The sequence below is a fragment of the Ursus americanus genome, chromosome 1 (assembly GCF_024610735.1).
Source record: "Ursus americanus isolate L20-20 chromosome 1, mUrsAme1.1.p, whole genome shotgun sequence".
Classification (NCBI taxonomy): domain Eukaryota; kingdom Metazoa; phylum Chordata; class Mammalia; order Carnivora; family Ursidae; genus Ursus; species Ursus americanus.
Window position 1 is genome coordinate 18342872 of NC_142127.1, and position 26627 is coordinate 18369498.

A 26627-nucleotide genomic window follows, 5' to 3' on the forward strand; every position below is an offset into this window, starting at 1 on the left:
TGATTTACTTCTTTTGTATCACCAACAGTGAATAGTGCTGAATATAAAAACATGCTAAACCAACTGCTATGGATTAGATAAGATGCTGAATGTGATTTATGGCTGCTTCTACAAGCTGTTTATGAATCTATGAATCTTATAAATATATAAGAAGGAAATGTACAGTAAAAAAACTGGATCTTCAAAAATGTGCTGTTAAAAACCATTTTTTTCTGTGCTAATTATCATGACTTTTTGTGAATTTTATCAACTAAGTGCTGGGCACATTTACACAACCCACTCCTTAAAGGCGGAAAAAAAAAATCCATTCCAAAAACAAAACTTCGCTGACTTAGGATCTTTGAAACAAATGTGTTGGGAGGTTTCATCATTTTTAAACAGTATACAAATTTTTTGATGCTTTTCACTTGAAAATGAAGTCTCCTGTCTTTAGGGGTGGCTGGACTTCATAACTTGCTTCTATAAAACAGCATACGGTGAAGTGAAGGTGTGTAACTTCTGAGACTAGGTCCTGAGAAGCATTTTATTTCCTCAAGCCAGCTGCTGTGTTGTGAGAACACTAAAACAGCCCCACGGAAGAGATTCATGTGGCAAGGAATTGAGCTTCCAACTAACAACTAGCACTAACAGGTAAGTCCTTCAGCCCAGTCAAGCTTTCAGATGACTGGCCCCAGCTGCTATCTTAGCTGCATCCTTGTGAAAGACTGAGTAGGAACCACTCAGCCAGAACCACCCAACTAAGCCGCTCTCAAATCCTGACCCATAGCCTGTATGAGACCCTATTTGTTGTTTGAAGCCACTAAGTTTTGGGGTAACTTGTTATACAGCAATAGATTAATTTCTGGGGGGGGGGGGAGAGCTAGATCAAAGTTTGGACACCTACTCAATTAAGGGAGGACACTCTAAAATCCATAAAAGATTATTACCATAAAGGATCTCAGTTCAATTTCACTGGCCAAATATTTAGATAGGAAAAAAGGATTATTTTTAAATAGTTAAAAATATATGCCTAAGAGAAATACCTATAACCCTGAGTTCCTGCCATAACTCCAATTCAGTATGAAAGGATGGAAAAAGTAAGGGTAAAGCATGAGGCTTGAAAGTTTAGTCATATCCTTCAACACACAAAGGGTATTAAATGATGGTGAGCAACTAGCAACCAAGAGCCAAGGAAACAAAGGAAGAAACCACTGAAGGTATAGACATAGTACATAAAACCAAGAAACATCATGAAATCTTCTTCTTGGGGAAAAAAAAAAGATAAGGATATTATTCTAACATATTGGAATACACTTAAGTAAAGTTCTACCCTAAAGCCAGAAAAAGAAGACTAAATGAACTTTTTTCTTTTTAAAAAAATCATGATAAAATATACATAAATACAATTTACTATCATTTTTAAGTGTAAAATTTAGCAGAATTAGGGGCGCCTGGGTGGCACAGCGGTTAAGCGTCTGCCTTTGGCTCAGGGCGTGATCCCGGCGTTCCGGGATCGAGTCCCACATTTGGCTCCTCCACTATGAGCCTGCTTCTTCCTCTCCCACTCCCCCTGCTTGTGTTCCCTCTCTCGCTGGCTGTCTCTATCTCTGTCAAATAAACAAATAAAAATCTTTAAAAAAAAAATTTAGCAGAATTAAATGCACTGTTTTATAATCACCACCCTATCCATTTCCAGAACTCTCATCATCAACAGAAACTTTATCCATGAAACACTAACTCCCCATTTCCCTCCCCCATAGGTAACCTCTTTCTACTTTGTGTCCCTATGAACTTGCCTATTTTAGGTACCTCATTTTAAGTGGATTCATATAATATCTGTCCTTTCATAAATGATTTTAATACCCCTTGTAAGTCCGCTAAAAAACCTTTGATCTGATTTATGTGCTGTAAGAGATCACTTATTGCTGTTTTTAAAAAAATTTTAAGTTCCAGTATAGTTAACATAAGTATTTTTTGCTGTTTCTTAATCATCATTTTGATTTCAAGTTTATGCCACAAATGGAAGGAACTCTTACCATGTATAGTAGGGAACAGGCTGGTACAGAGATTATGGTACAGATTTTTATCCTGACTCATTTCAAACACTTTCTCCCACTCCTTCACAGTCATTTGGTTCTTAATGCTCTCAGCGGTCTGTTCCTCATCTCGGAGTTCTTTCCCTCCAAACTGAGGGGTGGAGAAGAAAGGAAAATATACTTACATGGAAACAGTCAAAGTAAAATGAAACAGAAAGGGCTTCAATACAAACAAAAAAATAGCCTGGGAGGTTAACTTCAGAATCTGTTGACTACAAAGGCTTTCAGAAAAATCCCCAAACTAGTAAGGCCTAAGTTAATCAAGATATTGAAGAGTTTGTCATTTGTCCAGTGAATTGAAAACAAAAAAGCTAATGCTGTTTTATATTGCTATCTAAATGAATCTGAATACTCAAGAGATGAGCCACAATAAAATGTTAATCACTGATATGAATATAAAGTAATATAGTATTATATTCACCCCTCTTCTTCCAATACTGGACTATTTTCCAAACCTTTTCTCATTGCTTTCCCACTAAGGACACAGAATCAAGTTTTACACTACTATACAACCAGGAATCCATCACTAACAGAAAGGGCAAATTACTTCACTTCCCAGATTACTAAATTTTTCTATTTGTACTTTCTCCAAGAGTATGATAGAGGAACTGCAGTAATTAAAAATGAACAAAATTATACCATGGATAATTTGTATCAATGCTCTTAAGGCACTGAGTTCTTAAACATGAAAACAAACAGGTTTTTCCTCAAGGTCAGAAAGACATGAAAAGATCTGGTTTTAAAACTAAAGAATCAGGGGCACCTGGGTTGCTCAGCTGGTTAAGCAACTGCCTTTGGCTCAGGTCATGGATCTCGGGATCCTGGGATCAAGCCCTGAATTGGGCTCCCTGCACATCGGGAGTCTGCTTCTCCCTCTCCTTCTGCTGCTCCCCCCTGCTCATGCTTGCTCATGTGCGCTTTCTCTCTCTCTCCCTTGCAAATAAATAAAATCTAAAAAAAAAAAAAACCAACAACACAAAAACTAAAGAATAACCACCCCCCCCCACACACACCATTAACACTGACCTGATACCTCAGTAGTTTCAGAAGCCCATATTGTTTTGGCAGCCCTAGGGAAGGTTTTTCTCAACATTTGCCAGTCTGTTAAGACTCACCCTTGGGTTGGTGGGTGCAACACAGCAGGCAAGAAAGACCAGCCTGTATGAAAGATCCCTAACACCAAGAGCCCGGAGTCCTCGAATACCTTCCGTCTCATATCCATCAACACCACTTACACGGGAATTAGTTTCTGCACGCGCACCTGAAAGAATGAACGATAATTTATTTCACAGCTCAAATATCAAAGGTGCTGAGAATCAAAATTGCTTAAATAAACAAAATCTGTACATCCAAAGATTTCATTTAGGCCTTGAAATTTTTCAGAACAAGACTTTTTGAGGCAAAATCAATTTGTCTCTATTCTTATCATACTTCCTTGCTCACCCTGATGGGTAGCCAAAAACAAGACAAGCAAGATTCAAGAAGCTGAATGTTCTGTAGTTTCAGGTAATGAGAATTTGTTTGATTTGAGCCGAAGATTACTGACCTGGTATGCTAAGCTTAGAGACATCAGGCACAACAATTAAAGTCCCTGTAAAGTCACACTTGTCACCAGCTTGAGCTGACTCCACAGCTTCAGCTCTCAAGATCACTTCTAAACTTCGGGGGATACTCCCTCGGGGAAGCTCAGCTTGAGTCTCTTGAATACGAACCTGTAACAACGGCCCAGAATGAGAAGAGATTATCTTTCACACGTCATATAATCTAAATTAATGCCACAAATATCAACATATTCCAAACTCTTACCATTTGCAGACTTTTGACATTTGCCAAAATTCATCTTAAAAATTCTCTACCCTAGGGGCGCCTGGGTGGCACAGTGGTTAAGCGTCTGCCTTTGGCTCAGGGCGTGATCCCGGCGTTCTGGGATCGAGCCCCACATCAGGCTCCTCTGCTATGAGTCTGCTTCTTCCTCTCCCACTCCCCCTGCTTGTGTTCCCTCTCTCACTGGCTGTCTCTATCTCTGTCAAATAAATAAATAAAATCTTAAAAAAAAGAAAATTCTCTACCCCAATACTCCTTTCAATGTGGTAAGAGATAACATCTACTTAAAAACTTCGCCTTCAGGGGGCAACCTGGGTGGCTCAGTCTGTTAAACGTCTGCCTTCAGCTCAGGTCATGATCCCAGAGTCCTGGGATCAAGACCCATGCTGGGCTCCCTGCTCAGCAGGGAGTCTGCTTCTCCCCCTCCCTCTCCCTCTGTGTGCACGCTTGCACTCTGTCTCAAATAAACAAATCTTTAAAAGCAAAAACAAAAACAACTTCACCTTCAGGGGTGCGTGGGTGGCTCAGTTGGTTAAGTGTCTGACTCTTGATTTCAGCTCAGGTCTGAGCTCAGGGTCCTGAGATCAAGCCCCACATTGGGCTTTGCACTCAGCATGCAGTCTGCTTGTCCCTCACCCTCTGTTTCTCCCCTCACTTTCACTCTCTCTCTCAAATAAGTAGATAAAGTCTTTAAAACAAAAAAAACCCCTTTCACCTTTAGTAGACTTACCATGATGAGCAATGAGTAATATGTGGAACTGTTGGATCACTACATTGTACACCTGAAACTAATTTAACACTAGGTAAACTACACTGGAATTAAAATAATAAAAAATAAAAACTTCACTTTTACTCTCATTAAAAAATGTTTTCCTCCTTGCTCAAACTATGTAGTTAAATATTTGTTCTGTTCCATCTTCCCCCAAATTTTCAGGGAAATTTTATGAAAAATTTCACATACTTTATACATGCCACCTCAATACTACTGTTAATATTACTTAGACACACACATATTTTTACTGTATTATTTGAAAGATGTTACAAAAATCAAGATCCTTCATCCCTAACTAGTTTAGCACTCATCGCCTAAGAGTAAAGAACATCTCCTATGTAACCACAATATTACCACACCAAGACAATTAAATAATATTTATATTTGATTGTTATATAATGTTCTTCTTCAAATCTAAAGCACCTCTTACCCCAAGTTGTTGGTAGAGTATGTGTTTCATATAAACTAAGTCTCAGACTGATATTAAAACATTAAGTAGGACTAAAAACTGAAGTTAATATTAATTAATTATTTTAGTCTGGTACTCATTCCCCCATGCTTAAGTGCTTGAGGTGCTACAACTTTTCTTTCCCTTTGCCTATCACAGAGTTACTAAGTCTTCTGGGGACCTGAGAGGTCCTCCACCCACAACCTTAATTTTTATTGCTACCATCCAACTCTTGCCCAGGTAATTACAACCGTCTAATTATTTGTCTCTTGTTATATACTACACACCAATGCCCCACTAGTCTTCCTTTAAAAAAGAAAAGTTCCTATCTCCTGAAAATATATTTCCCTTGTTTATCAAGATAGGTCCAAATTTCCCAACCTGAGATTTTAAGGCTCCGAGTACCTCCATGCCTCACACCAAATCATCCCTCAGATCATCTCCAATTTGGCTCCTCTACTTCCATCGTGATAATCCTCACTGCTACCAAGAAACATGTCCATTTTTGCCTGTCCTTTTATTCATGCCTTCCTCTCTAACCACCAACATGAGGTCTTACACCAACAAGTTTCCACTTCTTCAAAGTTTTCTTAACAGTAGTTCTTCTTCATCATCATCATCTTCTTCATCATGTTTACTATTTATTCTCTGACAAATACATTTTGTCACAGTCTGAAGGAGCTTCCAATCCAACTTATTAAAGGTTAAAACACATTAATATATTGATAACTAAAATTTGCATTAAGAGTTTTGGGCTTAAATCTGTAGTTACATATAATGAACCTCCACTTATATAAAAACTAAGCTTAAAATCATATAAATAAGCTTGTAATAACTGCAAGTGCCTAGAGGTGAATTAATAGCATAATCTGAACTAAACGGAAGTTAATAAATACCTTTTGAAAATCAACAAATCTTGATTTATTTGTATCCAGCAAGAATCTCCTTCTGTTGGCACAAACTGGATTTCGGCAGATGTTCGGCTGTGTGTATTTGAACTGCTGTTCTACGTCCTTGATCACTGTCTGACAGTCCAAGCACAGGAATGTTCCACTCACAAGCTCTGGGTGAACAGGATGAGTCCGTACCACCTGCCCACTGATGCGAGTGAGCAAACCAATTCTGGATGAAGTGAGTTCTCGAATTCTGTTTAAAGACAGGTGTCTCATTAGTAAATATTCATTTCCAACCTAAGAAATGTTTCCATTTTCATGAGAGGGTATTCAAGGATAAATTTACATTAAAACAAACAAACAAACAAAAAAACACCAAAAAACAAGAGAGAAGGAATTCTTTGGACTCTTCTCCAAGAATGATTTAGTCAATGTGCCCATTCCTAAATTAGACAGTGTATATGCATTCACAGCAAAAAACATCAATATGAAAACTAAATAATGGACAGCAAAGAAATGAAATTACAATTATAAAACAGATGATCCCATTTTATTTTATAATCAAATGTTCTCTGCTTACCTATAATTTCTAAATAATCATGTATTAGTTTCACAGTAAAGTTATCATAGGAAAGAAATGGTATATTCAGAAGTTCAGAAACACTTCCTTTACCTCACAAACTCATTTTATATTAAATAACTTGTTAATTTTACAAGTAATTTTAGTAGTTTAAGTTTTCAAAATATCACTTCAAATTCTTCCAGTAAATTTATTCTTTAAATGACTGCTAAAGGGAAAAATGTTTTAAAGTTTTGCCACTTAAACTCTGACAAAAATTTCCAAAGATTCATGAATTTCTGTGACTGTTCTCTGTTTCCATATTTTCTCACTTGATTGATTTTTCCCCAGATGTCCCCTGAAAGGTGTCCTGAAATATGACAATCTCCAGAAATGGCTTTATTTAACTTACTTCCCATTTCATCTTCCTAGACAAATGTATTTCTCCAAAACCAAACTTTCTAAATAACTAAGCCTAACTCTTCACATGTAAGACTAAACCTAGGGGTGCCTGGGTGGCTCAGCTGATTAAGCATCTGCCTTCGGCTCAGATCATGGGGTCCTGAGATTGAGCCCTGTGTTGGGCTCCTTGCTCAGCGGGGAGTCTGCTTCTCCCTCTCCCTCTGCCCCTCCTCCCTGCTCATGCTATCTCTCTCACTTGCTCTCTCTCACAAGTAAATAAATAAAATCTTAAAAAAAAAAAAAAGAAAAAAGACTAAACCTCCTGAGTTTTTAATCATTAAGTGATGCCTATACTGTTTGGTGAATTCCTGTTCTTCCAAAGAAGGGTTTCTTACTTGTGTCTGGTAGGTAGGTCTTGGAATGCAACATAAAAATCCTTGGCAAGAGGAATCTCTTTTCGGTCTTTGACGAAGGTTTTCAAGGCCCGACATAGGTAAGGGTAAACTCTGAAAAGCAAACAAACGAACAAAAATCACATGTCACCTTCAAGAGGCCTACCAAGGTCCAGGCACCCTTTACCTTTCACACTTACAAACAGCTGAGACTAAGCAATTTCATCTGGCTACAACCAAGCTTTAAAATTTAACTATGCAGGATACTTCTATTGTCTAGTCTAGGTTTGAGACTCTTCTAATCCTCTCCTATCCCACCACAAACAGATCTAAGACAAGAGAAACACCAAAGATAAAATGTTATACCCAAATATTCACCATCTTTAAATTGGCACTTAGCGCCGACACTGTAGGCCACTCCTCTGTTCAAGATGAATCTACCCGAACAATCTAGGTGGTTTGCAATCTAGAAAGACAGTCTCCTATTTGATGTCAAGGCCTGGTATATTTTTCTAGGTACAATTCTTGACTGGTAAGAAATGGATGAGGAGAGAAATTTGTGTACTGACATGAGAGCAAACTGGCAGAAACATACCACTTGATTGGTTAGACTGAAGTGTCTTGATACAAGTTCCCAGTAGTTGTTGCAGCTTGGTTTGTTTAAGCAGTGGGATCTGGAAGTCCTCTGAAAAATGAGCTACTTTCAGGAGACAGAACTGCTACATGGCCTGTGTATGAAGTATGGGTATAGGTGTTTCTACCACCAGCCTCGATTTTCTATCTCCCTCTCATTTGTCAATACAACTTTTCCTGCTTTGTATTCTCACAATAAACTCTGCTGCTTATCCCTACAAACATTCTTGATGATCAGATATGACTAGAAACACTGAAACAAGTCATTCATCTTCCAGCCCACCATGTAAAGGAATAGGGCTTACTTCTGGGTCTTCATTTCTGTTTCACAACTGTCCACAATGTTTACTTTAACCTGGTTTTATTTATATAAATTGTCACATTTATTTAATCCAAATGCTGACAAAGATTTGTTTAAAGATATATTTCTTATTTTATACGGCAATTAAAAATAAAATGAAAGCCGAAATTATTAATGTCTAGTTTCTACCCAAAAGGAATACCACTCAGCTATTAAAATGTTTTTCAGGGATTTTATACGATATGAAAAATTATGTTATACCATTAAGTGAAAGGGCAGGAGACTATATCTACACTATGATCTCAATAGTTACATATACCCAGAAATAAAACAAAATGTGCCAGAAGATCCTTGGGAATTTGTAAGACTATAAGTATGTCTGTATTCCCTCTACTTATCTCTACTTTCTAAATTTCCTACAATATACACATTACTTTTATAATCAGAAAAAAGTTAAACTTTAAGAACAATGTCATTACTTTAAAGACACCCCTGATCAAGAATAGGATCCACACGCTTTCTCAAAACACCTACTCCCAGGGGCAAGGGAAAGGATCAGATGAACAACACAGCAATAGCACTGAATGCCTGATACAAAGTAAGTGATCCTCTGAAAACTTGGGAAAACTACATTGAAAGCATAGGTTTTCAACATTCACATGTGAAAAATATTCAGCTCCACAAAGGCCTAAATTAGTTCAACTAAAATGACCACTGGCTCTATCAAAGGGCTTTTGTGACAGCTGGCTTCTGCCTCACAAATGAACACTTGCAGTCCAAGAAGAGCTGGATTCACAGGCTCCATGCCTATTTAAAGTAAAGAAGATTAATACACCATACCTATAGAACTCTTCTTGAATGGTGGTAGAAAGTTGTTGGTTAAATTGCTCCAGGTCCACAAAACTTACAACCAATGTGTTTCTCTCGGGACGAATGAGCTCCTCTGCTAACTGCAAGTATTTAGTTTCTCCATCACTGTTCTGGAACCTGCAGATACATACAAGTCAGATTAAACTGAAGAATTAGGTAGTAAAAAGAAGAATCTAAATGCCTGATAATTCAGTGTATTGGTTAAAATTCATCAGCTTTAGGGTCAAGACAGGCTCACTTTACTAATTGTATAACTTGGGGCAAGTTACCTATCCCCTTTTTTTGAGGGGAAAAAAAATAAACATAAATTAGGACATCGCTTTGTCTCGTAAGATTACTGTGAAGTTTCAACAAGAATGCCTGTGAAATGCTTTGCACCGAGCCTAGAACACAGAAAAACAGACTTCAGATTTTAATCTGCATTTCTTAATTTAATATTTTCTAATAAAAATGCCAACTATTCTTTTATTATTGTTATGCATAATTAAGATTGGAAAATATTAAACCAAGAAATGCAGGTTGAAATCCAAAGATTCAGTTTCTATAGGGAAAACTAACAGACTAGCTGTTAATTTAAAAACATGAATAAAAATAAATACAGAGATGAGGTGCTTCACTGCCCAAGTCCTCAGGAAAACAGAAACATCTATACACACAACATAAAGGATTATCACAAACATTTTTGCTTTTTGTTCTTTTAACATAAACTGCAGATTCATTTTGAGGCAATAATCAATTCCTTCTTCAAATACAACATGCTGTTAGATATATACTGGACATCTATCTGCAAAGCATTATGCCAGAGATACTTGAAGCTGAAAATGACAGTGTTGTTCCTGCCCTAGGATTGACACTCTCATAGGAGACACTATTAAAGAGAGGTAACAAGACAACATAACCGTCCATGACAAATGAGTAAAGAAAATGTATACACATACAAAGGAACACTACTCAGCCTTAAAAAGCAAAGTCTGATATATGTGTAAACAAAGATGAACTCTAAGGACGTTACGCTAAATGAAATATGCCAATCACAGAAAGACAAATATTGCACGATTCTACCCATATGAGGTATCTAAGATAGTCAAATTAATAGAGTCAAAGTGGAATGAGGGCGGCTAGCTGGCTTAGCTGGTAGAGCATACAGCTCTTGATCTCAGGATTAGGAGTTCAAGCCCCAGGTTCAGTGCTGAGCTTACATTAAATAAAGAGATAGCAGAATGGTGGTTGCCAGAGGCTAGAGCAAGGTGGGAAATGTGGAGGTACTAATCAATAGGCATAAGGTTTCAGCCAAGTGAGACTGAGTAAGCTTTAAGAGATCTACTGTGTAACATTGTACTTGTAGTCAATAATATAGCTAAAAATTTTTAAGAGGGTAGACCTCATGTTAAGTGCTCCTTCCACAGTAAAATCAAGCGGAAAAAAAGGAGGTCAAGAAATGTGCTGTGGGGATATAAACTAATTCTGCTCAATAAGAACATCCAGAAAGGCTTCAAGAACTTAAAAAGATGACACTGGAATACAGCCCTGAAAGACATTCGGAATTTGAAAGAAAACAAAATAAAAACACCAAAAGAACCCCAGTGGTGGTTAAACTGGCTATAGATGGTGGAAAATAAGTGGCAATGTCAGAAAAGGTATAGGAACAGGGATGGTGACAGGCTGGTTGTGGAAGGTGAAACTGGGAAGGGCTATGAAGAACTTGGGACTTTGTTCCATAAATAAGGGCAAATCAAAGTGGAATTTTGAGAGGAAGTTAACATCTCCCCTGACCCCCTCAGAGTGATTATTTGTCTTATTTATCATTATCCCCAGCACCTAGCCATATGGTAAACTGCAAGGTAGTGAAGGCAATTATAGTCTTTGTTAAAATTAAACATTAATTGAGGACCTTTGCCATATGGTGTGGTGGCCAGGTGGGGTTAAGGATGGGATTTACATTCAAGATGAAGTGGCTGACAGGTAGATATAGTACTCTACAGAGATAATGGAAAATGGCATCTTAGGAGCATAAGGGAAGAAAGGATTGGTGTTGCCTAAAAGGTTTATAGGAATTCACAAAGGAGTTTTGAGTTTTTAGATGGGCTTTGAAAGATGAAGAGCTGTGAGGCAGAGGTCAGGAATGCAAAATAAATTATTGTTTTAAATATATCAGAATTTCATTAAGACAGCAGAATTATTCACAGTAGTAATAGTAATAAGTGTGGAAACAACCCAAAGCCCGTGGATGAATGGACAAAAAATGGTACAGGTATACAATGAAATACTGTTCAGCTTTAAGAAGAAATTGACACATGCTGTATACATGGATGAACCTTGAAGACATTATGGTGGAATAAGCTGGTCACAAAAAGGACAAGCACTGTGTGACTCCCAAGTATAAGCGGTAACTAGAATAGTGAAATTCATAGTAAGGAGAAGGGTGGTTGCCAGATGCTGGCGCGGGGTGGGGGGCTGGGGTTACTCTTGAGTGGTTGCTAAGTGTCAGTTTGGGAAGGTCAAAAAGAGTTCTGGAGATGGATGGTGGTGATAGTTACTTAACAAGGTGCATGTATGTACTTCATGCCACTCAACTCTACACTTAAAAAAGTTAAATGGTAAGTTTTATGTTACGTATATTTTACAATTTAAAAAAAAAGAATTTCATAAGACACTCCAAAGTCCACACTCTAAGGGAAAGAAGTGATACATCTGCACTAAGAAAATAACTGGCGGCAGTGGCGGAAAGCCAGGCAGGGAGGGCGGGGTTATGACAGGCCAGGAGCTTGGAAGGCAACTGAACCCCCCCCCCAAAAGTGTGTGTATGGGGAGGGGGGTGGTGGAATTTCGGAAAGGGAGGGATGGATGGAGGGCGTGTGCTCAGCCACTTTTAAGCAGGTCGGGGCTCCCCCGAACATCTGTCTACGCGTAGGGTTCATGGTAGTACTTTTAACTCCATAGGCTCCAGGGTTTCGGGCCCTCGGCGCCCCCAACACGAAGGGGTCTGGCTGTCCGGTTCAATCAGGACTCTGCAGGGATCCCCCACTCGATCGTGCTACTTATCCTCCCCGAGCCTCAGTTTCCGCATAGGTAACCAGGGCCGACCCGACCACCAGCCTTACAGGCGGTAAAGACGGAATGATAGGATCAAAGAGCTGCGCACAGTCTGAGGAAGGGCTCGTGGTGAATTTTAGTCCCCCGCGGCAGGCCGGCTAAGCCCCAAGTGAGGCGTGGACGCTCTGCAAGGCGTGTGACCCCTCCCCCCCGTTCCCCAACACGCGGCGGCCCCAAGGCCCGGGGAGCCGTAAACCGAGGGCCCGGGGCGCCGGAAGCGGGGAGCAGCAGCTCAGGGAAGTTCCGCGAGGAAGGGGCGCTCGCCGACTTACTCCTCCAAGAAATCCAGGAACAGTTTCTGACACTTCTCGGCCACCTCGTCGCGGACTTCCAGGTGCTGGCTGCCGGCGCTCGGCTCCGCTGCCGCTGCGAGATCCATTGCTGCCTAATGCCGAGGGGCCGCAGCCGACACTGTCCACAGCCACGAGTCGCTTCACCAGCTACGCTACCGCTTTGCGCGCGCCGCGGCCACCACCGCCCGCCCCCTCGCCCGACCGTGATGGCCGGAACCAATCCTGGCGCAAGAGCTCGCGGATTTCGCGCCAAACCTGCCCAATGAGCGCGGCTTCTCCCTCAGCCCCGCCCACAGAGCCGGGATTTCGCGCCAAAAGCAAAGACCTGGAGAAAGCCCGCGGGTTCTGCCTTTGCGCCTGCGTAGTTTGGCCGTGTCGCCGGCAGTTTGGTTTCTGGAGCACGTTAAAAGGTTGGATCTCGGTTCGGGTGGTTTTTCAATTGTTCTTCAAATCATTTCACTGATATTAATTGAGAAGTAGACATAAGGCTCTATGGAAGAGAAAAATGAGTAAGATTCAGACCTGCTTGAGCCGAAGAAATAAACTGTAAATCACCGGATAAAGCTCTGTACAAGAGCCCAAAGAGATGTAGAAATAGTACCAGGGCGGGGGCGTTGGCAGAGTTACTGTAGTTGGTGCTGGGAAAAATCAACGAAATGTTTGACATTGTTGATTAACTCCTCTCTTAAACGCAGCTTTTGGCTTGCGTCCTTTTGATTTTCTTTACTCTCTTTGACAATCTTTACCCAACTTCGTTCCACTTGCTTTTTTTCCTATGTGGTTATTCTTGGTTAGCCTTTGTAGACGCCTCTTCTTCAGTAAGTCCCTTAAGTGGTCTGGTTCCAGGCCCTTCTTTCTCCGAAAGAAGTTGTGCTGGGCGATCCTCTTCATTCCTGTTGTTGTGGGATCGTTGAGCAAGCCTGGTCAGGAAAGAATTCTTGAGAGATGTTACAGTGCAATTTAGCAAGTTTAAGTAGCACGGGGATAGGACCCGTCATTACAAAGAGCTGCACCTTTGCTGTATGAAACTGGTGGTTCTATACTTAGTGTTCAAGGGGGAGGAGACGTGCAGGAAGTGTTAGATCATAAATATTTTCTTGACATTTCTACTCATAAAACTACTTTCGCAAGGTTTTTCTGGTGCTTATTCAGCTTGATACTAACTATTGGTGAGATGTACAGGCAGTCATGAGACCCTTTAAGAATGTAGCAACCAGCGCCTATTTGATCCTTATCAGAATTAGGCGGGCAATAGGTCAGCCTTCTGCGCTAAAGGTGAACATTTTTCTGCTTCTGTGTCTGATCACCGTGGCTTCTGGGTGCTGATGACCTCCACCTTGTGTATCACCAACCAGTACTCTTTCTTGGGCCTCCAAGAGATTAAGAGAAGCCTGGACCACTTCCATTTTTTGAGGTTTCCACACATGAAAAAAATTTTTTCTTAATGCCAAACAGGGTGACAGAAATTACTGTCATTCCTTTAACACCCCCACGCCTGTACAAATACACTCTTCACAAAATAACAAGTTTTAACAAAAATGCTCACTGCTGATGTACTGTAGTGTATCTGAAACTGTATGTCTTACCTTATTTGAAGGGGATGGGAACCCTTATGGCCATATATCCCTCAGCTCTTCACACGCTTCAGATTCTGGACATCACCACTTGTATCCATTTTAGGAACCTCAAACTCCGTGTGCTACAGGACAGTCATAATCCTCATGCTACTAAGAATGGATCCAGGAGATAGTGAGGAGCAGTTTGCTGACCTGATTTGGTCTCTTCCTCTCCAAAGATCCCGTCATTCTTTCCCATTTTTCCTTTCTGCCCACCTCTTTCTCTTCTATCCTCTCAGGGTCGAGTTCTCAGAACTTCAGTCTCACATACAGAAGGAAAAAAAAACAAGGAAAAAGAGTGCAGAGTTCCAGGCTAATTTAGAGCTATGCCCACTGAGAAAATTGGGATTTCCTCTTCTCAGCCCTCCCCACCTTTCTCACTCAGACATGCACCTGTGGCCCAGACTAGTAGATGAGGTCTCCAAGTGAGAGTTGTGGGGATACTTTCCATAGCAGGAGGGTGTGGGTTATGAAACATCTCTCTTCTATGTCCCAGAGAGTCATATGCCTCTGTGTGTGTGTGTAGGACTAAGACTGCCATTCTTAGAAAGGCCTGCTTGCAAGGTTGGCCTTCGGCTGGCATTTGGGTAAAGTTGACTGTATAAGTTCCCTACACTGATAAGACCCTGTCCCTAAATGATTAGGATGGCTCACTGTGCCTAAAATGTTTGTGCAAACAATGCGGTTAATGCTGAATTTGTTCTGAGAGTCTGGAATCTTGATATGTGCTAGTTAGAGGGTGCCTCTGTGATCAGACCCCAGTAAAAACTGTAGGCTTCCCCGATGAGCTTCCCTGGTAGACAGTGTGATGTGTGTTGTCACAGTTAGATGCTGGGGTGGAATTAAATGCATTCCATATGACTCCATAGGGAGAGGACTCTGGGATGCTTCTGTTTGGTCTCCTTTGGACTGCTCCATGCGCCTTTTCTCTTCGCTGATTTTATTTTCTATCCTTTTGCTGTAATAAATGGTAGCTGTGAGTACAGTTATATGCTGAGTCCTGTGAGCCCTCCTAGTAAATTATTGAAACTGAGGACCCCCAACACACACATATATATATATATATATATATATATATATATATATATATATATATAAAACATATATATATATATATAAAACTGTCAACATGTGACCATTCCTGGTCCAACAACACACCTCTCTGCTTTTCCTTCTCCACTGTTACTATTGCATTTAAAAAAAAAATCTACTTTAGAATGGTCTTAGATTTACTATAAGTTGTACAACATAGCACAGAGTTCTCATATATTACGTGCCTATTTTTCCCTATTGGTAACATCTTACTATAATACATTTGTCACAACTAAAGAATCAACTTTGGCACAGTACTATTAGCTAAACTCCATACTTTATTTGGATTTTGCTAGTTTCCCCCAATGTCCTTTTTCTCTTCCAGGATCCCATCCAGGATACCACATTACATCGCATTGTCATGTCTCCTTAGTCTTTTCTGGTCTGTGAAAATTACTTAGACTTTCCTTGGTTTTGATGACATCGAGAGTTTTGAGGTAACTGCTCAGATATTTTACAAAACATCCCTCAACTGGGATTTGTCTGATGTTTTACTCATGATTAAACCGTACTTATGGGTTTTGGAAGGAAGACCACAGAGGTATAGTTCTTACACTCCCTTACAATTTTGAAGCAAATCCTAGATATATCATTTCATATGTAGACATTTCAGAATGAATCTGTAAAAGATACAGGCTATTGGAATGTTACTCAGTCATAAAAAAGAACGAGATCTTGGCATTTGTGACAACATGAATGAACCCAGAGAGTATGTATGCTAAGTGAAATAAGTCAAGCAAAGACATATACCATATGGTTTCACTTATATGTGGGATCTAAAAAACAAAACAAATGAACAAACAGAAACAGAATCATAAATACAGAGAACTGATGATTGCCAGAGGGGAAGAGGGTGGGGATCAAGAGGTACAAACTTCCAGTTATAAATAAATCATGGAGATAGGGAATATAGTCAATGACATTGTAATAACATATGATGACAGATGGTGACTGTGCTTAACATGATGAACACTGAGTAATGTATAGAATTGTCGAGTCACTATGTTGTACGCTTGAAACTAATATAACATTTTACATCAACTATGTTTCAATAAAAAAAGGACTATTTTTCTAGAAACATATCTTTGGCTGGGAAGGAACCTTCCTTTAAACAGCTGTAGTAGTACCGATTAATGATGCTGATTCTTTTAAATCAAACTGTAATATTTTCCTCGATTACCAACACTTTATCACACTTTGAGTAAAACTAGCAGGTTAAATTTTGATATGATTTATTTTAGCTGGTGTGCAGTATTCAATAAGATATTTATCAAACATACTATGAGGTATTTTCTTCTAAATATAATCAGTCCCCAACTTATTAAATATTTAATATATCCTACCTCTTATTAACAGAATAAGAAAATTTTATGCTAGCTACTGACCAAATTAGTTTTTAGCAGTACTTGATGAAATGCCTTTTTAGTCATTTGCTTTTCTCTTTAGTTACCAACTTGAGAGAAGTTTGATCATTTCTATCAAAAGTAGTGGTGAGGACAGTGGGAATGATGGCAGTTTTTACCAATTTTTATATGATACTTGTTTAATTTTTCCCAAAAGCTAAATATCAGAATTATACACACACACAGTTACTGAAAAAATATTTAAAACTTTCATCATACTTGTCATTTCACAATTTATTTAAACCATACCTTACATTATATTATTATAAATTAAAAGAATGAGAAACCGCATTCAAATTTACTCTTATTTTTATAGCTGTTATAAAAATGGATACATTAATCACATTGTATCTATGTTATTTTAATATTGATTCAACTGCTTTTAATCATCACCTTTACAAATTGTATTCCATATTTTGTCTCCCAGTGGTTATTAGACTTTCTTTTTTTTAAAAAAGATTTTATTTATTTATTTATTTGATTGAGAGAGAGAGCATACGAGGGAGCGAGCATAAATGGGAGGAGGGCGGAGGGAGAGGGACAAAGCAGCTGAAGCTTTCTGAGTTCCCCACCTGTGATTCTCCCTCTTTTCTCTGAACTCTGGAAACATTACATCACCTAGTTGGCACAAGCAGTGTTCTGCCTTGATTTGATTGGTTTTCTTTTCAGGTTGTTATCTTTTGACTTGATGCCAAACATCTTCATTGAGTGAGTAAATCTGGGAACTTGGGAAGACTTAAAATCACTTAAGAAAGAGCACATTTTCTTAAAATATTTGGTGTGCATAATGGAAAAATTTCAAATATATAAAATAGCAGAGAGAATAGAATTATGCACCCTGATGTATCCATCATCTGGTCCAATCCTGTTGGATCTAAAAGCCCACCATCTTCTTCTGATGCCAAATTATTTGGAAACAAATTTCTGACATCACATAAATTCTTTTGTAAATCTTCTAGTATGTAATGTATCTTTAAAAGACGAGCATTCTTAAAAAATACATATTTGTGATACACACACACACACACACACACACAACACCACTATATCACTATATCAGATGCTCTTTTTTTTTTAAGATTTTATTTATTTGACAGAGAGAGAGACAGCCAGCGAGAGAGGGAACACAAGCAGGGGGAGTGGGAGAGGAAGAAGCAGGCTCATAGCCTGATGTGGGACTCGATCCCATAATGGCAGGATCACTCCCTGAGCCGAAGGCAGACGCTTAACCGCTGTGCCACCCAGGCGCCCCTATATCAGATGCTCTTATGCATCAGGTCAGATCTTCCCAGGCTCACCTGTCTCTCATTCCAGTTCCACGTGGGCTCTGAGCCACTCGACTACATCTCCTGTCCCCTGTGCCTCTCAGGTTTCCCCGTTGTCAGCACTGAGGAACTGGCTCATGCCTCTCAAAAGAACCCTGGAGGACAAATTTGATCAATGGAAGAGGAGAGTCAGTGGTTAAATTTTTTACCCTTAACCAATCTCCTACCAATGGCTATTTAGATTAGGTTAGGTTTTTTTTCCCTCTCTTCTTCCCCTTGTCCCTCATTAGAAACAGTAGTGCATTAAACATCTTTGTGTGTGTATTTCTTGAGGATAAATTCTTGGATAAATTAAACATCTTTGTGTGTGTATTTCTTGAGGATAAATTCTGGCCCTAGGTGAAAGGGAATGGACATTCTATTCTACATTTTCATAAACTGCCAAGTTAATTTTCAATAAGGTTGTACCAATTTATTTTCTTACCAATGCACAGGGCATTTTCATTTTTTCATTTATTTGAGGGAGAATGTGTGCAAAAGTGGGTGGAGGGGTAGAGGGAGAGGGGGAGAGAGAATCTCAAGCAGACTCCCCGGTGAGTGGGGAACCCAAGAGATACTGGACTCAGTCCCATGACCCATGAGATTATGACCTGAGCTGAAATCATGAGTTGGATGCTTAACTGACTGAGCCACCCTTGCACCCCAAGGGCATTTTCATTTTAAGTGAAACAAGAATCTTAAGGCAAATGGATTCAGTTCTGATCTTAGAATTATAGGTTGTAGTTTTCTGATGGAGGAGGATTATTTTGTCAATAGACGCTACCTGGTGCCCCTAAAATTACAGCACTCCCCGTACTTCGTTCCATTCATGCATTTATTCAATCATGCAACAAATATTTAATGAATACCTACTATATGCCAGTACTAAGATAGACACTAGTGATACCATAGTGAGCAGATAAAAGTCCCTGCCTGTCATGGCGCTTACATTCTAGGGAGCCAGGCACACTGGAGCATCCTGAAGACTTTGATATAATTCATTTCTTTTGCTGCTAAGCCTCAACCAGGTAAACTGTTTCTGTTACAGGTTGGGGCCCAATAATTACCCAGAGTTTCACAAAGAGAACCCATCTACTTGGCTTGAAATTGAAAAAGGAAATTTCACACCCCATTCTTCAAAGACAAAGAGATTCATACACTTCATGTGTAGTTGTGGTGGGCTGTGCGAGCGTCATGGGTTAATCGTCCAACTTTATTGGCCCCAAGAGACTCGTGCTGGGCCCAGCGGACTGGTGGTTGACAGGCAGCTCAGAAATAGAGCACAAGCACAAAACACAAGCACAAAACCAAAAACAGCCCATGCTCTTTTCAGCAGTTATAGAGAGGATTGAATGACCCATGGCAGCTTTTTAGAAAGCGTTGGGTTGCACAGTATGTGGGAGGCAACAGGATGGCTGTCTGATTCCCAGTATGACTTCAACTGAAATATCCAAGGGTGTGGCCTGTATGGGATTTGTGTTATATTCTAATTAACAGGAACACAGGGCTCTAGTGCTTTGTGCTACTAGTTCCTTCTATGCTACAGCTCAGTGTATCTATTATGTTCTTCACTCACCAAAGTGTGTGAAGTATCTTGCAGTGGCAGCCGTTTCTGTAGATAGGGCCTTAGAGGGGCACCTGGGTGGCTCAGTTATTTAAGTGTCTGCCCTCAGCTCAGGCCGTGATCCTGGGGTCCTGGGATTGAGCCCCGAGTAGGGCTCCCTACTCAGTGGGGAGTGCTTCTCCCTCTGCCTCTGTCCTTCCCCATTGCCCCTCACCCTGCTCGTGCTCTCTGTCTCTCTCTCTCTCTCTTTCAAATAAATAAAATCTTAAGAAAAAAAGGTAGGGCCTTAGAAACTTACCTAAAGATGGAGGCAGGATACAAGTACAAAGTGCAGAAATATGCCAGTATACTGTAATACGTAAAGTATAAAATGATATGAAAGAGGAAGGTAGAAATGGAGGATTCTAATTAGTGTGTTTTCTGTAAAATGAGATAATTGTTGATTCCTTATTTTATAGTAAATTATGATTTTAACAACTGCAGGTAATACACATTCACAGAAGAGCAGAGACACAGATAAACGAAAAGATAATAAAAACCATCTCAAGTATCACACAGAAATATTACTTGTGAACATTTTCATGATGTACCTCCTTCCATGTGAAACACGCTATTATATAAGCTGGGTTTTTTTTTTTCCTTTTACAACTCAACAGTATATAATGAACATCTTTTCAGTTGGTAAATATATTTCAGTATTATTTTAATGGCTGTCTAGATTACTATGAAGTCCATCCATGTAGTATATTTTTACATATTTAATTTAAATCTTTATTTATTTACATATTTTTTAAGATTTTATTTATTTGAGAGAGAGAGAGGACACGCGAGCATGAGTGGGGGGAGGGGTAGAAGAGAGGGAGAAGCAGATTCCCTGCTGAGCAGGGAGCCTGACATGGAGTTCGATCCCAGGACCCTGAGATCATCACCTGAGCGGAAGGCAGATGCTTAACTGACTGAGCATGCAGGCACCACAATTTAAATATTTAGATAATTTTTTGACGAAGAATTAATGAGTCAAAGGGGAAAACATTTTAATGCTCTCGATATATGTGACCACGCTGACCTCCAGAAAACTTGCGCGCTCTGTACAGCATTACAGTAGTACCACTGCAATTTTCTTCTTCCTTGCCAATTAAAGATGGAAAAATAAGACCACAGTCAGTTTTCACATATATCCTGATCATTTCCTAAGGCACCTTACCAGCTTTCAACAAATATAGTTCAGTGTGTCCACTAAACCTGGATCTCTGTTCCACTGGGGCTTATACAAGGGTACTCTGTCCTGCTGCATTTCACCGGGAGGGTGCTCACTCTGAGACTGCATCTCCCTCATTGTGTGAATCCTCAGAAAGGGTCTCCAAGACAGAGATTGTGTGCAGTAGATTTTGGGGGGCATGCTGTTGGGATCAAGACCCAGTAGAGATAAGGAAAGCACAACTGGGTAGTAGGAGAATTTGAACTGTGATGTGGTTGCAACAAAGACCTCAGCTGGTCCCACAGGGAGCTCTATTGAGAGGATCATGTAGAGCACTTGCTTACTCTCAAATAAATAAACAAATCTTTAAAAAGCTATGGTAGTTTTATGGACACTGAGGTGGAGGGTAGGATGAGGGGAAAGGATTGAGTTGGTGTGGGAAAAAGTATCTTCAAGGTTCCCCCTCCTCTCTTCCTTTTTTTTTTTTAATTTTTATTTAAATTCTACGGAGTTAACATACAGTGCAGTATTGGTTTCAGGAGTAGAATTCAGTGGTTCATCACTGACATACAACACCCAGTGCTCATGATAACAAGTGCCCTCCTTAATTCCCATCACCCATCACCCATCTAGCCCATCCCCCACACACCTCCCTCCATCAACCCTCAGTTTGTTCTCTATTGTTAAGAGTCTCTTGTGGTTTTCTCTCTCTCTCTCTCTCTCTCTCTCTCTCTCTCTTTCCACCCTCCCATATGTTCACCTGTTTTGTTTCTTAAATTCCACATATGAGTGAAATCATATGGTATTTGTCTTTCTCTGACTTATTTCTCTTAGCATAATACACTCTAACTCCATCCACGTCATTGCAAGTGGCAAGATTTCATTCTTTTTGATGACTGAGTAATATTCTATTGTATCTATATACCACATCCTCTTTATCCATTTATCAGTCAGTGGACATTTGGGCTCTTTCCATAGTTTGGCTATTGTTGATAATGCTGCTATAGATATTGGGATGCATGTACCCCTTCGAATCTGTATTTTTGTATCCTTTGGGTAAATACTTAGTGGTGCAATTGCTGGGTCATAGGGTAATTCTATTTTTAATTTTTTGAGGAACCCCCATACTGTTTTCCAGAGTAGCTACACCAGTTTGCATTTCCATCAACAGTGCAAGAGGGTTCCCTTTTCTCTGCATCCTTGCCAACACCTGTTGTTTCTTGTGTTGTTAATTTTTGCCATTCTGACAAGTGTGAGGTGGTAACTCATCATGATTTAGATTTGTATTTCCCTGATGATTAATGATGTTGAGCATCTTTTCATGTGTCTGTTAGCCAGCTGGATGTCTTCTTTGCAAAAAGTGTCTATTAATAGTTTCTGCCCATTTCTTAACTGGATTATTTGTTGAATTTGATAAGTTCTGTATAGATTTTGGATACTAACCCCTTATTGGATATGTTGTTTGCAAATATCTTCTCCCATTCTGGAGGCTGCCTTTTAATTTTGTTATTTCCTTCACTGTGCAGAAACTCTTTATCTTGATGAAGCCCCAATAGTTCATTTTGCTTTTGTTTCCCTTGCCTCCAGAGACATGTATAGTAAGAAGTTGCTACAGCTGAGGCTGCCTGTGTTCTCCTCTAGGATTTTGATGGTTTCCTGTCTCACATTTAGGTCTTTCATCCATTTTGAATTTATTTTTGTATATGGTATAAGAAAGTGGCCCAGTTTCATTCTTCTGCATGTTGCTGACCAGTTTTCCCAACACCATTTGTTGAAGAGACTGTCTTTCTTCCATTGGATCTTCTTGCCTGCTTTGTTGAAGATTAGTTGACTGTATAGTTGTGGGTCCATTTCTGGGTTCTCTGTTCTGTTCCATTGATCTATGTGTCTGTGTTTGTGCCAGTACCATACTGTCTTGATGACTAGAGGTTTGTAATAGAGCTTGAAGTTCAGAATTGTGATGCCTCCAGCTTTGCTTTTCTTTTTCAGGATTGCTTTGGTTATTTGGGGTCTTTTATGGTTCCATACAGAATTTAGGAGTGTTTGTTCTAGCTCTGTGAAAAATGCTGGTGGTATTTTGATAAGGATTGCATTAAATGTATAGATTACTTTGGGTAGTATAGACATTTTAATAAAGTTTGTTCTTCCAATCCACGAGCATGGAATGTTTTTCCATTTCTTTGTGTGCTCTTCAATTTCTTTCATAAGTGTTCTGTAGTTTTCAGAGTACAGATCTTTTACCTCTTTAGTTAGACTTATTCCTAGGTATCTTATGGTTTTTGGTGTAATTGTAAATGGGATCAATTCCTTGATTTTTCTGCTGCTTTGTTGTTGGTGTATAGAAATGCAACAGATTTCTGTATGTTGATTTTATATCCTGACACTTTGCTGAATTCATGTATTCTAGCAATTTTTTGGTGGAGTCCTTCGGGTTTTCTATATAGAGGATCATGTTGTCAGCAAATAGTGAAAGTTTGACTTCTTCCTTGCTAATTTGGATGCCTTTTATTTCTTTTTGTTTTCTGATTGTTGAGGCTAAGACTTCCAGTACTATGTTAAATGGTAATGGTGAGAATGGACATCCCTGTCTTGTTCCTGACCGTAGAGGAAAAGCACGCAGTTTTTCCCCACTGAGGATGGTATTAGCTGTGGGTCTTTCATATATGGCTTTTATGGTGTTGAGGTATGTTCCGTCTATACCTACTTTGTTGAGGGTTTTTATCAAGAATGGATGCTGTATTTTGTAAATGCTTTTTCTGCATCTATTGAGAGGATCATATGGTTCTTACCCTTTCTTTTATTAACGTCGTATATCATGTTGATTGATTTTGAATATTGAACTAACCCTGTAGCCCAGGAATAAATCTCACTTGATTGTGGTGAATAATTCTTTTTTTGAAAAAAGATTTTATTTATTTATTTGACAGAGAAAGAACACAAGTGGGAGGGGTCGTGGCAGGCAGAGGGAGAGGGAGAAGCATGCCCCAACTGCTGAGCAGAGAGCCTGAGGCGGGGCTCAATCCCAGGATCCTGGGATCATGACCTGAGCCAAAGGTAGACACTTAACCGACTGAGCCACCCAGGTGCCCCAATACTTTTTTTTTTTTTTTTTAAAGATTTATGTACTTATTTTAGTGAGAGAGGGAAAGAGAGAGAGTGAGCACACCAGTGCGGGGAGGAGCAGAAGGAGAGGGAGAAAGAGAATCTCAAGCTGACTCCATGCTGAGCTCAGAGCCCAACATGGGGCTGGATCCCATGAACCCAAGACCATGACCTGAGCTGAAATCAGGAGTTGGATGCTCAACTGACTGAGTCACCCAGGCGACCTGGTGAATAATTATTTTAATGTACTGTTGGATTGAATTTGCTAGTATCTTGTTGAGAATTTTTGCATTCATGTCCATCAGGGTTGTTGGCTTGTAATTCTCCTTTTTAGTGGGGTCTTTGTCTGGTTTTGGAATCAAGGTAATGCCTCATAGAAAGAGTTTGGAAGTTTTCCTTCCATTTCTATATTTTGAGACAGTTGGAGAAGGGGTGCCTGGGTGGATCAGTCGGTTAAGTGTCTGCCTTTGGCTCAGGTCATGATCCCAGAGTCCTGAGATCAAGCCCCAAATCAGGCTCCTTGCTCATCAGGGGAGTCTGCTTCTCCGTCTCCGTCTCCCTCTGCCCCTGCCCCTGCTCCTGTGCTCCCTCTCTTGCTCACTCTCTCTCTTCTCAAATAAATAAAATCTTAAAAAAAAAAGAAAAAAAAGAAACAATTGGAGAAGAATAGGTTATTAACTCTTCTTTAAATGTCTGGTAGAATCCCTCTGGGAAGCCATCTAGCCCTGGACTTTTGTTTATTGGGAGATTTTTGATTATTGATTCAATTTCTTGGCTGGTTATGGGTCTGTTCAAATGTCCTCTTTCTTCCTGTTCAGCTTTGGTAGTTTGTATGTTTCTAGGAATTTGTCCATTTCTTTCAGATTGCCCAGTTTGTTGGCATATAATTTTTCATAATATTCTCTTATAATTGTTTGTTCAGTGGTGTTGGTTGTCATCTCTCCTCTTTCATTCTTGATTTTATTTATTTGGGTCTTTTTCCTTTTCAATAAATTTGGCTAGGGGTTTATCAATTTTATTAATTCTTTAAAAGAACCAGCTCTTAGTTTCATTTATTTGTTCTACTGTTTTTTTGTGCATTGTTTCTATATCATTTATTTCTGCTCTAATCTTTATTATTTTCCTTCTGCTGGCTTTAGGCTTTATTTGCTGTTAGTTTTCTAGCTCCTTTAGGTGTAGGGTTAGGTTATGTATTTGAGTTTTCTAGCTTCTTGAGGTATTGTATTGCAATATACTTTCCTCTTAGGACTGCCCTTGCTGCATCCCAAAGGATTTGGACTGTTATGTTTTCATTTTCATTTGCTTCCGTGTATTTTTAATTTCTTTTTTATTTTACTTGTTAACCTATTTATTCTTTAGTAGGATATTCTTTAAACTCCGTGTATTTGTGGTCTTTCCAAATTTTCTCTTGTGGTTGACTTCAAGTTTCATAGCATTGGGGTCTGAAAATATGCAGAGTATGATCTCAATCTTTTTGTACTTGTCGAGGGCCGATTTGTGACTTAGTATGTGATGTATTCTGGAGAATGGTCCATGTGCACTCAAAGAGAATGTGTATTCTGCTGTTTTAGGATAAAATGTTCTGAATATATCCGTTAAGTCCATCTGGTGCTATGTGTCATTCAAAGTCATTGTTTCCTTGTTGATCTTGTTGATTTTCTGCTTAGCAATCTGTTCATTGCTGTGAGTGGGATGTTAAAAGTCCCGTACTATTATTGTATTATTATCAATGTTTCTTTATGTTTATTATTAATTGATTTATATATTTATATATTTGGTGCTCCTAAGTTGGGGGCATAAATATTTACAATTGTTAGATCTTGATAGATAGACCCCTTGATTATGATACAATGTAACTCTTGTTACAGTCTTGTTTAAAATTTAGTTTGTCTGATATAAGTATGGCTACTCCAGCTTTCTTTTGATATCCATTAGCAGGATAGATGGTTCTCCACCCCCTCACTTTCAATCTGCAGTTGTCTTTAGGTCTAAAAGGAGTCTCTTGTAGGCAGCATGTAGCTGGGTCTTTTCTTTTTTTTAATCCATTCTGACACCCTGTGTCTTTTGATTGGAGTATTTAGTCCATTTACATTCAGAGTGATTATTGATAGATTTGAATTTAGTGCCATTGTGTTACCTGTAAAGTTGGTGTTTCTGGTGCTGTTCTCTGGTCCTTTCTAGTCTTTGTTGCTTTTGGTCTTTTTCCCCCCCAAAGAGTCCCCTTTAATTCCTTTACTTTTTGTCTGGGAAACTCCTTATGTTTCCCATTCTGAATGACAGCCTTGATGGATAAAGTATTCTTGGCTGCCTATTTTCCCCATTCAGCAGTTTGAATATATCCTGCCACTTTCTTCTGGACTGCCACGTTTCTCTGGACAGATCTGCTGTGAACCTGATCTATCTTCCCTTGTAGGCTAAGGACTTTTTTTCCCTTGCTGATTTCAGGATTCTTTTCTTGTCTGTGTATTTTGTGAAATTGATGATGATATGCCTTGGTGATGGCTGGCTTTTGTTGAATTTAATGGGAGTTCTCATGCTTCTTGGATTTTGAGGTATGTTTCCTTCCCCAGATTAGGGGAGTTTTTAGCTATAATTTGTTCAACTAAACCTTCTTCCCCTTTATCTCTCTCTTCATCTTCTGGGACTCTTATGATATGCATGTTATTTCATTTTAAGGAGTTGCTGAGTTCCCTAAGTCCATTTTCATGATCCAATACCTTTCTTTCCCTCTTCTTTTCAGCTTCATTATTTTCCATAATTGTATCTTTTTTTAAAGATTTTATTTATTTATTT

At 39.3% G+C, this 26627-nt stretch overlaps 1 protein-coding gene across 1 annotated transcript in view; it reads right to left on the reverse strand.

Moving 5' to 3' along the window:
* MCM6 (minichromosome maintenance complex component 6) overlaps positions 1-12741 on the reverse strand; it is a 32888-nt gene extending 20147 nt beyond the window's left edge. The window contains exons 1-7 of the mRNA XM_045782839.2: positions 12535-12741; positions 9140-9286; positions 7369-7479; positions 6016-6265; positions 3622-3787; positions 3191-3336; positions 2016-2166 (exon numbers count right to left, since the gene is read on the reverse strand). Coding sequence (XP_045638795.1) covers positions 2016-2166; positions 3191-3336; positions 3622-3787; positions 6016-6265; positions 7369-7479; positions 9140-9286; positions 12535-12641 — 1078 coding nt within the window. The 5' untranslated portion in view covers positions 12642-12741. The remainder of the gene's footprint in view (positions 1-2015; positions 2167-3190; positions 3337-3621; positions 3788-6015; positions 6266-7368; positions 7480-9139; positions 9287-12534) is intronic.
* Positions 12742-26627: the final 13886 nt, after the last annotated feature.